The sequence below is a fragment of the Plecotus auritus genome (assembly GCF_963455305.1).
Source record: "Plecotus auritus genome assembly, chromosome: 5".
Lineage (NCBI taxonomy): Eukaryota > Metazoa > Chordata > Mammalia > Chiroptera > Vespertilionidae > Plecotus > Plecotus auritus.
The window spans coordinates 3,992,507-4,006,803 of NC_137776.1; the positions used below are offsets into that span (position 1 = coordinate 3,992,507).

General features: G+C 49.3%; 1 protein-coding gene across 8 annotated transcripts in view; it reads left to right on the forward strand.

Moving 5' to 3' along the window:
• The window catches only part of MYO1B (myosin IB), a 158,554-nt gene that overhangs the window by 80,213 nt on the left and 64,044 nt on the right, over positions 1-14,297 (forward strand). For all 8 annotated transcript variants that reach the window (XM_080667320.1, XM_080667324.1, XM_080667322.1 and 5 more), the window contains exons 5-7: positions 6,263-6,367; positions 9,493-9,539; positions 13,747-13,810. In XM_080667320.1, the coding sequence (XP_080523446.1) occupies positions 6,263-6,367; positions 9,493-9,539; positions 13,747-13,810 (216 nt within the window). The remainder of the gene's footprint in view (positions 1-6,262; positions 6,368-9,492; positions 9,540-13,746; positions 13,811-14,297) is intronic.

The window sequence follows — 14,297 nt, forward strand, 5'->3', positions numbered from 1 at the left end:
TTAGTTATAATTTCTGCCTTATCAGGAATTTAAAATCCCCAGAACCATAAACCACCGCTATCACCCCTTTCCACTCCTTGTAGAAATGAGTTCTGATCCATATATTCTGCTCCCGTGGCATTTCTTACAGGGCAGCTGTCTGTTAGTGCAGTTTATTCGGTTAAACCTAGAGATTCTACCATTTTCCAGTTAGAAGAGATTTTGACTTCAAAGACTTCATCTTTTGTCTGTCTGGTTGTTGATGAATTTCAGGATTCAAGTTACAGTCAAACATAAACGTACGTATGGGAAGTATCTATCAGTTAGAGAAATGTCGGACTAAGAATTGATTCTGAGCAATACTGTTGCATCTAGCTGCACCCGCCCCCCCCCCCTTGCTTTCACATCACAGCCCTCGTGCCTTATTTCATAACGGAATGTTCGTGCTTCTTAATCCCCTTCCCCTTCTGCCAGGTTTAAACGCCCGTGTTTTTATGTCTAAAATGGCCACGCTTTTCCGATTTCTGAGTGCACGTGGAGAGTGCCTTTTAGTCTCAGATGGAACCATTTCACACCCTGACAGTACACGCGAAGGACATTGTCACTGAGAAGTGACGGCTGGATTAATGTATTCACAACGTATCGCTTTGGAAAACGCATATAATTTAATGCTGCGATTGCCAGGGTCATCTTTACTTGGTCCCTGTAATTGTCAACATAATTCAAAGCCTAGACTTGCAAATGTGGAGGATGATAATTATTGATTCTCCTCAGAAGTATTTTTTATGCATAGATAGTATTACATAAAGTTTTGACTTGGAAAAATACCCAAACCTTTAAATAGAAGTTCAAATGCGCTTGGACTTTCATAGAGAAGAACTGAAAGGAGAGAAAGGAGAAAGCTTTGTGAGGCCATTTTTATTTCCTGTGTCCACATGATGCAACATCATGAAAACCGTCTTCTGACCCATGTTGGGTCTTTCCACTTATCGTTCCTGGCTTACTCATTTCTCTACAGAAATCAATATCTCACGAACTACTTAAGGTAGAGACCCAATGTTGTGTCAGGAAAACAATTATGAGTTGTCTCCTTTAGACAATGAGTCTTTGTTTGGGAGAAAATGACTCTTAATCCTGGCTTCCAAAAATAAATTATTAAAATGAGCCCAGTATTAGAATTCCTGAAAGTAGTTAAGAATCTGAACACAGAAACTTTATAAAGAACTTAGATATAAGTATCCTTGAACTATATTTAAAAATTATATCTGAATTACTTAAATGATTTTATCTTATTTTTAGTAGGCTTTTATTTATTTTAGAGAGAGAGGAAGGAAGAGAGGGAGAGAGAGAGAGAGAGAGAGAGAGAGAGAGAGAGAGAGAGAGAAATATGGATGTGAGAGAGAAATACTGATTGGTTGCCTTCTGTACGCATCCCGGCTGGGGATTGAACCTGCAACCTGGATGTGTGCCCTGACTGGGAACCGAACCAGCGACCTTATGGTGTGTGGGACAGCATTCAGCCAACTGGGCCACACTGGCCAGGGCTTAAATGATTTTAAAGTTAGTAAAAGTGATTCGTAATTTCATTATAAGTTAACCCACTTTTATATCCCAGTAGATATTGTGGGCTTGTATTTATGTACAATTCAACAGCCAGATGATATAAGTCAAATTCAAATTCTGACGATCTGTTCCTGATGCCCTTTTTTTTTTTTTTTTTAATCAGAAGTGATCCTAAGAGAACTGTTTCCATTTTATGTTGGCCATTAAACGTCGCTGAGCTGCCAAATTAATTTTAGCAGCCACCAGAGTTGATCTCCGCCCGCCCCCCGCCCCCCACCACCACCACACACACACACACACACAGCATTTTTTCCCTGGCATCCATCCTGGGCCAGAAAAGGGTTGCCAGAGAACTCACTGGTCACATACCTGAAGTGTGAGGCTTGGGGCTATAGTGAGCTCTGTAATCCTTGAAATAAACGAACAGCCTGACCTGGACTTTTAATACAATTTCTTTTTTTTTTTTAATATATTTTATTAATTATTTACAGAGAGGAAGAGAGAGGAGAGGGATAGAGAGCTAGAAACATCGATGAGAGAGAAACATCGATCAGCTGCCTCCTGCACACCTCCCACTGGGGATGTGCCCACAACCAAGGTACGTGCCCTTGACCGGAATCGAACCCGGGACCCTTCAGTCCGCAGGCCGACGCTCTATCCACTGAGCCACACCGGTTTCGGCACAATTTCTTAATTTATCTAAAAGAAAACACTTTTTCATGGAAAACGTGTGTGTTTACCGCTTTTTGGGACAGTTGTTCTGCCTGTGAAGGCTTTCAGTCTTCTAATAGTATAATGGGTAGGAAGATAGGCAGGATTTTCAGGTCAAGAAAGGAGAATAGACACATGTGAAGATGCAGGTGGGGATGGGGGCAGAGCATGCTGCAGAGGAAGAGGAAGAAAGTCTGGGGCTTGCTTCAGAGGCCAAGCTGCAGAGTTGGGATGTGAGGGTGATTCAGGGGAGGAGTGGGAGGCCAGACATCACAGGGCGTTAGGCATCGGCTTGGAGGGCAGCCTCGCCTGAACTTGCAAGCTAGAAAGAAAATTCCTCAGGTCACCAGAAGAAGCGTTCCCGTTCGGATTGGTGGGTAGAGGGACACGTGCTACCAAGAAGTCAAAAAATGGAACAGAGAGTAGAGCCTTGGCCAGGTGGCTCCGTTGATGGGAGCACCATCCCGTACACCGAACGGTGGCACGTGTGCTTCCTGGTCAGGGCACACGCCTATGTTGGGGGTTCTCTCCCTGGGGGGCGCTTCAGGGGCAGCCGACAGGTGTTTCTTTCTCATATCAATGCTTCCCTCTCTCCTCCTCTCTCACTGAAATAATAAAGACATAGCCTCATCTGAGGATAAAAAGAAAAAGGTAGTAGAATATAAACTCTTTGTCCATAACGGAGGTCGGGTCAGCCCGAACGGGCAACAGCAGTATGTGCGTACACTTGACCAGCTTTTAGGTGAACGCTCAGGACAGTGGGAAGTGTCACCCAGGCCCTTCACAGAGTGGGGTGTGTGTGAAGGGACAACACCCTTTGGAGGAGGGGCCTTGCAAAGATGACAAGACCTGTTCCTGGCATTGCCACGGTGACAAGACAGACATTTCTCGAGGACCGTCTTGAAAGGGAGACGGCAGAAACCAGCCGTCGCAGACCACCGCAGAAGTGGTGTGGACCCACTGCGTCAGACAGGAAGCCCTACCTCCAGCCATTGCCAAAGCGCCCCCCCCCCCCACAGCCCTCAGGCTCCGTGAGGTGGTTTGCTCCCTGCACCACACCTGCCAGGCCTCCAGAAGGAGTCACCTGAGGCCTTGCGTACATCCTGGGTGCTCATTGGTTCCTGTTAGGGATTTGGGGTTTGCTCAGAGGCCCAAAGCGGCCATTTTCAACTGGTGTGCCGCAAGAATTTTTACAACAGGCGATACCCGACTATTTAGTGAGGGCCACTGACCTCTTTTCGCTTAGATGGTCAGATAAAAAAAAAAATGACATCAGCCAACACATCCATAGCCGCCCGGTGTGAATGCCCGGTCTTGAACCATAAATGTGTAGGTCATATAGCAGAGTTGCATCTCATTGGTCACATTGCATAAGAAGGTTGCGTCTGATGGGTTAAATCTGGGTACCAGAAATCCTTCCATTCCAGAATTGGAATGGGAGGTGGCATCTGCCTGGTTAATTCTGGGTACCAGAAATTCTTAAATCAGGTATAGGCACCTGATTTTTTAAAAAGTCACTTTGGCCGAAACCGGTTTGGCTCAGTGAATAGAGCGTCGGCCTGCGGACTGAAGGGTCCCAGCTTCGATTCCGGTCAGGGGCATGTACCTTGGTTGCGGGCACATCCTCAGTGGGAGGTGTGCAGGAGGCAGCTGATCGATGTTTCTCTCTCATCGATGTTTCTAGCGCTCTATCCCTCTCCCTTCCTCTCTGTGAAATACCAATAAAATATATTTTTAAAAAAAGTTACTTTGGAGCAAAAAGGGTGGGTAATTACTATTCTTTATTTTTTTGTAAATCAATCCAAATCATACCTATTTTTTAACATAATTGTTGGTGTGCCGCGGAACTTTAGTAATTAGCTGACGTGTGCCATGAGATGAGAAAGGTTGGAAATCGTTGCCCTAACGCAGTGGTCGGCACACTGCGGCTCGCGAGCCACATGCGGCTCTTTGGCCCCTTGAGTGTGGCTCTTCCACAAAATACCACGGCCTGGGCGAGTCTATGTTGAAGAAGTGGCGTTAGAAGAAGTTTAAGTTTAAAAAGTGTGGCTCTCCAGAGAAATTTCAGTCGCTGTCCTGTTGCTATTTGGCTCTGTGGACCAATGAGTTTGCCGACCACTGCCCTAACGCCAGCACCAGTGTGTGGGCAGTGCGCCCAGGCGGCATTCCAGCTCACTTCCTCTCGGCAGCGGTGGGACGGGCTGGAAGCCACCTGCAGGTCCGCACAGGGCTGAGATTGGCCCCTGTCCTCCAAGGCAGTGGTGCCATCCCTCCCCTTCCCTCCCCCGGGAAGGCGCTCCTGCTCCGGGACCGCCCCAGCCGAGCCTGGAGAGAGAGCCAGCGTGGGGGGCTGGTTTCCTTGCCTGACGGCCAGCTTGGCAGAGGCTTCCTCCCGCCGGCGGTGCCGTGGGGCGGTTCCCGGAGCCTGATGACGGGCATGAGCATGGGCAGCTCAGCCAGAAGCACATGCCAGGCAGCTCGGCTCGGGAAAGGCACACACTAGGTCCTTTTCCAGAGCTCCGAGGTGCGCGCGGCCCTCCAGGAAGCCCTGTGCAAAGGGGAACCCTGTTTCACTGTCTAACTCACTGTGCACCCCCCACCCCAATGCATCGACGGCAGACCTCCTTTTCGCTGAATCCTGGGAACATTTCTCGGAACTCGGTATTAACGGGGTCAGGTTCACCCTCGCTGGAGTGACTTACTGGTTAGAACAGCGGTCGGCAAACTCATTCATCAACAGAGCCAAATACCAACAGCACAACGACTGAAATTTCTTTGGAGAGCCAAATTTTTTAAACTTAAACTTCTTCAAACGCCACTTCTTCAAAACAGACTCGCCCGGGCCGTGGTATTTTGTGGAAGAGCCACCCTCAAGGGGCCAAAGAGCCGCATGTGGCTCGCGAGCCGCAGTTGGCCGACCACTGCGTTAGAGCGTCGCGCTGTGGGCCCAAGGGTTGAGGGTTCAATTTCTAGTCGAGGGCTCAGACCTTGATTGGAGACTCCATCCCTGGCCCTGGTTGGGGGCACTTGCTGGAGGCAGCCAATCGATGTGTCTCTCTCACATCCATGTTTCTCTCTCCCCCTCCTTCCGCCCTTCCGGTCTCTAAGCATCTGTGGGAGAATATCCTCGGGTGAGGATTGACAAAAAGGATCTCTAGGGGGCAGGTGAAGAGGGGACGGGGGCTGCTAGGCATGGGAGGACGAAACCACCAGAAGCAAGTTGTGTCCACCTTTGAGCCAAGAATCCTTGGACTGCGTCGGGCGCCTGTTCTTCCTTCACCAGCTCACCTTCGGAGCGCCGAGTGGGCTGTGTACACAGCAGCCCGGGAGGGCTGTTTCCTGTCACCAAACCCTTAGATCAGCTGCTCAGTGGTTTGAGTTGAAGAGTAATCAGTTTAGTCTAATTGTGAGCAAACCCAGTTCTTTAAACATTTTTAAATGTATTTGGGAAGGATACCCAGGTTACCACGTTATGTTGGGCTTGAATCAACGTGTATGATAGAGTCATTCTATGTGAACGGCCGCTTTAAGGAGATAGTCCCCCTGGGATGTTGTGGGCCAGGGGTGGGCAAACTTTTTGACTCGAGGGCCACCATGGGTTCTTAAACTGGACCGGAGGGCCGGAACAAAAGCATGGATGGAGTGTTTGTGTGAACTAATATAAATTCAAAGTAAAGGAGCGGAGGGGAGAGCAAGAGAACCGGATAGAACAGCCGGATCCGGCCCGCGGGCCGTAGTTTGCCCAAGGCTGTTGTGGGTGATGTCCCTCAGCGGATTGTTTAGTGGCCCAGGGATACCTTAAGCACAGTTCCCGTTGTAGCTAATTCAGGATGTGTTGTTGAAGAGGAAGGACGAATACCGTAAAAGATTTGTAAGGCATTATGTATTCCCGGGTAGAGAGGCATTTGAACCGCCGTTGGTGGGTTTTGTCTTCCCAATTTCCTTCCTCTAAATTTCTCCTTTCTTAATGTCAGCTTCATTTGTTAACCTGGCTTCCTTTCACCCACAGAGGCCAGCAAGCTTGTCATGTCCTACGTGGCGGCTGTGTGTGGGAAAGGGGCGGAAGTCAATCAAGTCAAGGAGCAGCTTTTACAGTCCAACCCCGTCCTGGAAGGTAGGCCTCCCTGTGTCCGCGGGGTCGGTGCGCACGGACCGGGGCTCCGGTTTTCTGGGCACACAGAGCCCTGGGGGCTGCAACCACCCGATTAGAATCCCTGCTCTAGGAGGCTTGTTTGGTTCGACCCTTTGTTCCAAGCCATAGACGGTCAAGATGTAACGAGTTTAACGCACGGCTGCTTTGTGGTTGGCGGGGGGAGGGGGTGGGGGAGTGGGGGCGGGTACCCCCAGTGTAGTAACCCCTACCTACATTGTCAGGCCTCACCCTCTTCTTCCACTTCATCACAAGGAGATGCCTTGCATCCTTATCCCCCAGGTGTTGGAATAAGTCACCAACATACCTTGACTGGGTGAAAAGCAGAGACTGAAACATGTGTTCCATTGTTATTGATCTTCCTTTCCCCTTAGTAACTTAACCCATAGAGAAGCTGTCACAGAAAGTGCCGTATCTTCCTCTTATTCCAGTATCGGACTTGTGTCATCCCTGCCTCTTCCCTTTAAGTTTGGGGGCTGCCCGTGTTGTTGCGTGTCTGCATGTTTGTTTGGAGAATGCCGCGATCTCAGGGAGCAGCGCTGAAGTTGGCCTCTGTGATTGGAATCTGGCCCTTGAGCCGAGGGGTTGGAAGCCAGGCCCCGGGCAGGAAGTGGGAGGAAGGCCTCTGGGCATGCGCTCTCTCGGATGGGAAGGCTTCCCTTCCCAGCTGGAGCTGCTCCTGGAAATGGACATCTAGAACAATGCTCTTGGAAAAACAATGCTCTCAGAGGAATGTGTCTCGAGCGTCTGAGAGGGAGCCCTTGTCTTTGAGTCCGTGGCTCACAGTCAGAGACGCCAGTGTTCAGAGCTGTGTTCAGCAATGTGCAGCTCAGATTCGTTGGATGAAAAGAGGGTTTATGGCTTGCGAATGCCGCCCTGAATAAAGTTTTTTTTGAAGCAATTCCTTCACTTGACCTTCAAGCCACAACACACGGCCTTTCATGCATCGGCATCTGGAGCTGGACGTCGGGGCCGTGCAAGCTGGTTTCCTTGGCACCTCGACATGGTCACACCCACCAGGAAGGACGGGCCCGTGGAAACCCCAAACTGTGTCCTGGTCCTCCCGACCCCTGGAGGGCCACACTCACTGTTCTCAGGTGGCGTTGATGGCCTTCCAGCCTTTCAGCGGGTGGACGTGGGATGGAAGTGCGGATGTCAGCCAGCACCCTTCTGGAGTGTTTCCTGGGTCAGGTTTCCTCGCTCAGTACAGCACCTCAGTCTGCTTGGTGTTAAAGAGAGAATTCGGTGTCAGGGACCTGCCACCCCACACCCACCCCAGGCGGTGTCTCTGCCCTGAGAACTGCCCTGTTGACTTGGTGAACTTTGTCTTAACTGAGGAGGACACACCTTTTTTAAAAAAAAATCAGAAATATTTAAAAAGCCATATGTGCCCTGACCGGTTTGGCTCAGTTGGATAGAGCATCGGCCTGTGGACTGAAGGATCCTGGGTTCGATTCCGGTCAAGGGCACATCCCTGGGTTGCGGACTCATTCCCCATAAGGGGCGTGCAGGAGGCAGCCGAGGAGTGATTCTCTCTCATCATGGATGTTTCTATCTCTCTCTCCCTCTCCCTTCCTCTCTGAAATGAATAAAAATATATTTTTAAACAATAAAAATAAAAAAAGCCAGCTAATGTGAAATACATCAAGTTTGGCTGCTGAATATCCAAAGTGAACTTGAACTTGAACACACACTTCCTCACCTGGCCCCGTGGTTGCTTTCAACACTCGGACCAGCTTTACGCCCTGAGTTACCGATTGAGCTCTTGCTGCTCCAGTCACCTTCTCTCCGTTGGATTGAATGAGATGATGGAAGCTTTCCAGATGCTGGTCTCTCCATCTGAACATGGATTTCTGCTCACACATCATCGTGTCTCAGTCTTGCCAGCTGCCGTGCGGCCCACGGATCCCAGTTAACAGCCGAGGGACCGGCCGAGACGCAGAATGTCATGCCCTGATCCGCTGGACCCACGTCTGCACCTTCACAAGATCCCTAGGCCCTGGGTGTGCACAGTAGAGTGTGAGGCTCGGCGGGGCTTCCAGGCCGTGGGACAGGGCTCCTGTCCGCTTACACGGCATATTCACCCAGTCCTTCGCTACCTGTGCACAGCTGGTGAAGCAGCCTTTTTACCTTACGACACCGTGAGCCGCCTGTGCTCAAAGGAACACTGTGCCGGGTGGCATCAACCTGTGGCTCTTAGGTGCCCTCATTTCAAAGGGGGCCCGTGGGGGAACTCGGCTCCGAAGCAGTGGAGATTGGAACCCACCTGGATTTGAGTCTTGGGCCAGTGTGGCTTTCTTTTTTATTATTATTATTATATATATATATATTATTGATTCAGAGAGCGGGAGAGAGAGAGAAACATCAACGATGAGAGGGAAGCATGGATCGGCTGCCTCCCCCATGCCCCACCCTGGGGATCGAGCCCACAATCCGGGCATGTGACCTGACTGGAAATCGAACCGTGACCTCTTGGTTCGTAGGTCGACGCTCAACGCCTGAGCCACGCCAGCTGGGCTTGGCTTTCTTGATATTCTAGAAAGTTCCACTTAGGTTGGAGGGCCATGTTTAGCCTATTGGCAAGGATGTTAGTTTTTGAATCTCTTCGTCTTTCTGTTATAAATAGCTTGACTTCAAACTAATTAAACAATTCAAAGATTCTTGGAGCCTTATTTAATCTGGAGACCTCAGCAAGTTCCACAGCACTTCTGGCAATCGCAAGTGGTAGTTATCACTGAATGACCTTATTCGCTGAGGATAATGGTGAAGGGCTCAGAAGCCGTGCCTGCTAGCCACTCCATTCCCTGCTGTCAGCACAGTTACAAGATCCTGAGATTGAGTTACAGTAATAACTGGGGGGAAATTCCATGAATCATAGGAATGACGCTCTTTTTCTGTGAACTTACAAGACACGGAAGCTTTAGTAGACTTCTGCTAAGGGTGCTTCTGTGGAAATTTTAGACAGCCACGTCATTGCTCCAAGTTGTATGTTGTAGGATTTATAAATCGCACGTATGATAGTTGCTTTATCTTTCTGTGGGAAATGACTTTCTGCCCATTTAACCATGCACCAATTCCTTTCTTCCTAGCTTTTGGAAATGCCAAGACTGTCAGGAATGACAACTCCTCTAGATTTGTAAGTATTTGTAAAGCACAAGTGTTAACACTAATATTTAGCTCGTGCGTGTGTAAACAGCCAGGAGATGTTTAATATTTCTTAATAAGCACATTTGAAAAATAAGAACACCATTGCTATTGAAACTCGGTGTGTTTTAAATGGACTGTTCTTTGCTTTCTGGAATTTCCCTTTTTTCATTCTTGGAGTGACAAGCTATTTTTTTTTTTCTTCATGTTTTCTCATCACCTATCTTAAGATCCCATGAGCAATTTAACTGAGGCTATTTAGAATAACTCTTCACTTGTCTACATTGTGGTATTTAGAAATCATAATTAAGAGTCAGAAATTAAGTAGAAGGAAGGATGAACTGAGTTTGTATGCTGTCCCGGTTGTCTCCTTCATACAGTGATACCAGGGTGGATGGAGTATATTCTAAAGCTCAAGCGAGATACAGTCACTGGGATTGGCAGCCAGTGGGGGCGGGGAGAGAGGACTGAACAATAAAAGCTGAAGCCGATTGTTGCTTGGCATGGGGCTGAGTTGGAAAATGCTGATTCCACGGAGAGAACTTTCCAGCTTCGTCTCCCCTCATCTCTGCATGACTGCACATCTGCCCACCGGACTCTCCAGCCCTGCCCAGCCCCGCCCCACCCCGGTCTTTCCTGGAGGCCGCAGGGGGAGTATGCTGAGTGTGAGGCTAGCATTTTGAAATCGGTTCCTTCTTTTTATTCATTCACTGATTGATTTCAGAGAGGGAGAGGGAGAGAGAAGCATCGACTTGCTGTCGCACTTACGTATGCATTCAGTGGTTGATTCTGGTATGTGCCCTGACGAGACCTGAGCCCAAAACCTTGGTGTATTGGGACGATGCTCTAACCAACGGGGTTAACCCGGTCAGGGCTTGGAATCGGTTCCTTTTTTCTAGAGTTTAACGAGTTTTATATTAAAAGATCATGGACTTCATAAGCTCTCCTCTCCTACACGGCTTGGGACCGATTCGGATCTTCGATGCCTCTTTGCCGCAGACCCCGCCTGCCCTTCCTCTTCCCTTCCGTCAGCTCCTCTGTCTGTTCCCGCGTGGGGTTCTCAGGGCTCCAGGCCAGAGCGAGGCCTCCGCCGAGATGGTTGATGGCTTAGAACGCGGAAGGTTCCGGTGGCAAGGCCCTGCCCTTTTCCTGTTGGATTAGCCCTGCCTGCCCTGCTGTGGTAACATGGCTAATCTCATTACATAAATAGAACCAGCAGCCACGGGAGCGTGGGCAGAGAGAAGTCGTTCCGAGAGAGCAGGCTGCTCTGTGGAGGTTTTACGTTTTGCTTTTTGCAAATGACACACGCTTGACAGAAAACATTTGCAGATATACTTAGCCCGTAGACCTTAAACGTCGAGAAAGCCACGTTGCTCAGAGTCTTGACCGCTTTGTGACGTTTGAGCGCTACTGAAAGGCTTGGCTTATTAAGTAAATTCAGAGAAATCCTAATATCACAGAGGTGTTAGGATATGAAATTAAGACTGGATTATAGGCTAAATCATTTCACGCCCAGCTTTTAGTAATTTCTCTACTGTGTGCAAAGCGACCATAGATAGCCGTGTTTATGACTCATGGAAATCGCATTTCCTTGGACAGTGTGTGACGGGTTAACCCGGAATGAACTTCTCTCTCTTTTTTATATATATATATTTTATTGATATTTTACAGAGAGGAAGGGAGAGGGATAGAGAGTTAGAAACATCGATCAGCTGCCTCCTGCACACCTCCTACTGGGGATGTGCCCGCAACCAGGGTACATGCCCTTGACCGGAATCGAACCTGGAACCTTTCAGTCCGCAAACTGACGCTCTATCCACTGAGACAAACCGGTTAGGGCTGAACTTCTCTCTTTTTTTAAATCCTCACCCGAGGATATTTTTCCATTGATCTTTAGAGAGACTGGAAAGGGGGGTGGGGGGAGAGGGACACCGATGTGAGAGACACACGTGGACTGGTTGCCTCCTCGTGTGCCCTACTGGGACTGGGGATCAAACCGGCGACTGGGGTCCGTGCCCTTGATCAGGAATTGAACCCGCTACCCTTCAGTCCACGGGCCAACATTCTACCCAATGAGCAAACCAGCCAGGGCCAGCATGACCTTCTGGATCTCTTCAGGGAGATACTTGGTCGACCCTGTGGTGGTCGCCTAGGCATGCTCCCTGCAGCTGACACTTCAGACCAGTGTCCCCAGGAGGGGCCGCACTCCTGGGCTTTGACGCCTTGCCCCTCCTCTCTGACCTTGTACATCCACCCAGGACCTGTCACGGCGACCCGCTGCCTCGCTCTCTGCTCTCTTTACTCTCCCCGTTCACTGCGACTCCTGCTTAAAGCCACCCACGTGTCTCCCCGATGACGGCCACCTCCTCCTATTAGGCGCCTGGCCTGGTTTTCTTCCTGTCCACTGCACACTAGCCAGAGTGGTCTTGTCAGGAGGCATGTGTGGCTGTGGCACCCTTGTTCGGGAACCTTTGTGACCCAGCGCACATCTCAATGTCATGGTGGGCTCCTGTGTCCCGCCCCATCCTCAAACAGGGGTCCTCAAACTACAGCCCGCGGGCCACAGGCGGCCCGCCGAGGACATGGATCCGGCCTGCCGGGGGCCGCTGCCTGTCCTGCTTAGCAGCCGACGCGTCCCGGGCCCGCAGTGCGCACAGGAATTTGTTCATCGTTTTTTTTTTAAACTATAGTCCGGCCCTCCGACGGTCTGAGGGACAGTGAACTGGCCCCCTGTTTAAAAAGTTTGAGGACCCCTGCTCTAGGAGGCCAGCTCTGACGCCTGCTCCTTCCTGCTCCCCCTCCTTGCCTGCCTGGCCTCTGACGCTGAGGGCAGACTTCCTGCTTCCCCGCGGTCCCTTTTCTCCGTGCACAGTACAGCAGGCACCCCATGCACCGTACAGTCCTGTGTATCTCTCTCCAGCCCCCGAGGCCGAGAGTGTCTGAGGGCAGGAGCTGAGCCTTGGTTTCCCTGCTGACTACTTTTATAGACCTTTATAGACCTTTACTTAATGACTACTCAGTGAGGGGTTGGTTTTGTTTTTTTTTAATATATTTTTTATTGATTTCAGAGAGGGAGAGGGAGAGATAGACACATCAATGATGAGAGAGATCATTGATCGGCTGCCTCCGGCACGCTCCCTACTGGGGATTGAGCCCGCAACCTGGGACCTGTCAGTCCGCAGGCCGATGCTCTGTCCCCTGAGCCAAACCGGCTAGGGCTGTGAAGGCTTTAAACGGGCAGAAGACCCAGGATAACGGGAGGGAGAAGGCAGGAGAGCGTGTGCGAGCTAAGAAAGAGTCACCAGTTGCCCTGTTGCCTGGGTGCCGTGCGATCCTGTGTCCCCTCCCTCACCATGATTTCGCAAATAGAAAGGAGTGTACGCCATTCTCTGGGGGAGAGATTTACCAACCACCTCTCTGGCTATTACGAACCAGGAGGTCACACCAAGAAGCAAATCCGAATTCTCCTTCTTCGACCAACACACCCTTTTCCAAACCAAAAGCAGCTGCCGGGCCCTTCTCTCCCACTGGTTACTCTTTAACCAGGCAGTTACAGAGCAGTTCTGGGAAAAGGACCGTGTGACACACCACCCGTGCTTCCCTGTGTTTAACAGGCTGTCTATAAAGTATAACGCGAACCCGGTCATATACGGCTGTGTAATCTAGATCAAAGCCTGGGAGAGGAATGCTGAGCGGTCTTTGATTCTGAGCTGGTCCCCCACATGGTCCTGTATTTGATTTGAGGAGATATAAAAACAATACTTTAAGTGTTCCCCCGGGCCCAGTGTCTGTGGAGTTTCTAGCCATGGCTTACGCATATTTTGCCTATAAAAATGAAATAATTTACCTTCCCCACGAACGCATATACAAGGAATACTGATTTTCCGCAGTTTTATTGTTGAATGGAAGACACAGCCCTTCAGAATTGGAAACATATCTGAAGTGGGAAATTTACACGACGGCCGAGGTGATCTGTTCTTGGATTCGCACTGGGATATGGTAGTTTGGAGCGAATGGGGTATTTAATGTGAATTATTCATGGGGGCATATTGTTGTGCGCCATGGTTACATAAACGGTGTCTTTCTTAATTACATTTAAACAAAAATAAAGGGCTTACGCTGCTGCTGTTCCCTAAGAGGGTACGCTGACTGAGTATTTTGAGAGGATCTTGAAAACTCACCACGTCTTTCTTCGGCAGGGCAAATATATGGATATTGAATTCGACTTCAAAGGCGATCCCCTGGGAGGAGTGATTAGTAACTGTGAGTATTTTATTTGAATTCTCTTAAAGAAGTTTAAAATAGTAAAACGTGTGTTTAAAATGGAACATTGTCGTTACGTGGATCTTGAAGAGATGGGTATAAGACTATGTCTTCGTATACTGCTTAGACGTTTAACCTATAGGTTTCAGGTTGTCTTATATAACTTCTAAGTCTTTTTTAAAGGTGGCATAATCTTTACCTTTGAAAAACTTTTTAGGAGCCTGCTGAAGAAATAGGTATTAGTCCAACTGTATTCAATCCCTATGGACCCTAAGCCAATCCAGTGATAAAGGAGATTCTCCAACCGTTATTTTATTTAACAAACCCAGGCCTGCTCTAGGCTAGAGGAACGAACGCCACTAGGTAGTTAGTGTTTAAGTAACCTGGGCAAACGATACAGCTGATTTAAAAACATTACCTCACTAGTCAGAGCGCATCCTTGTCGGGCTGGGGTTTTCTCATCTTTGAATCCATGGGATTGAGTTGA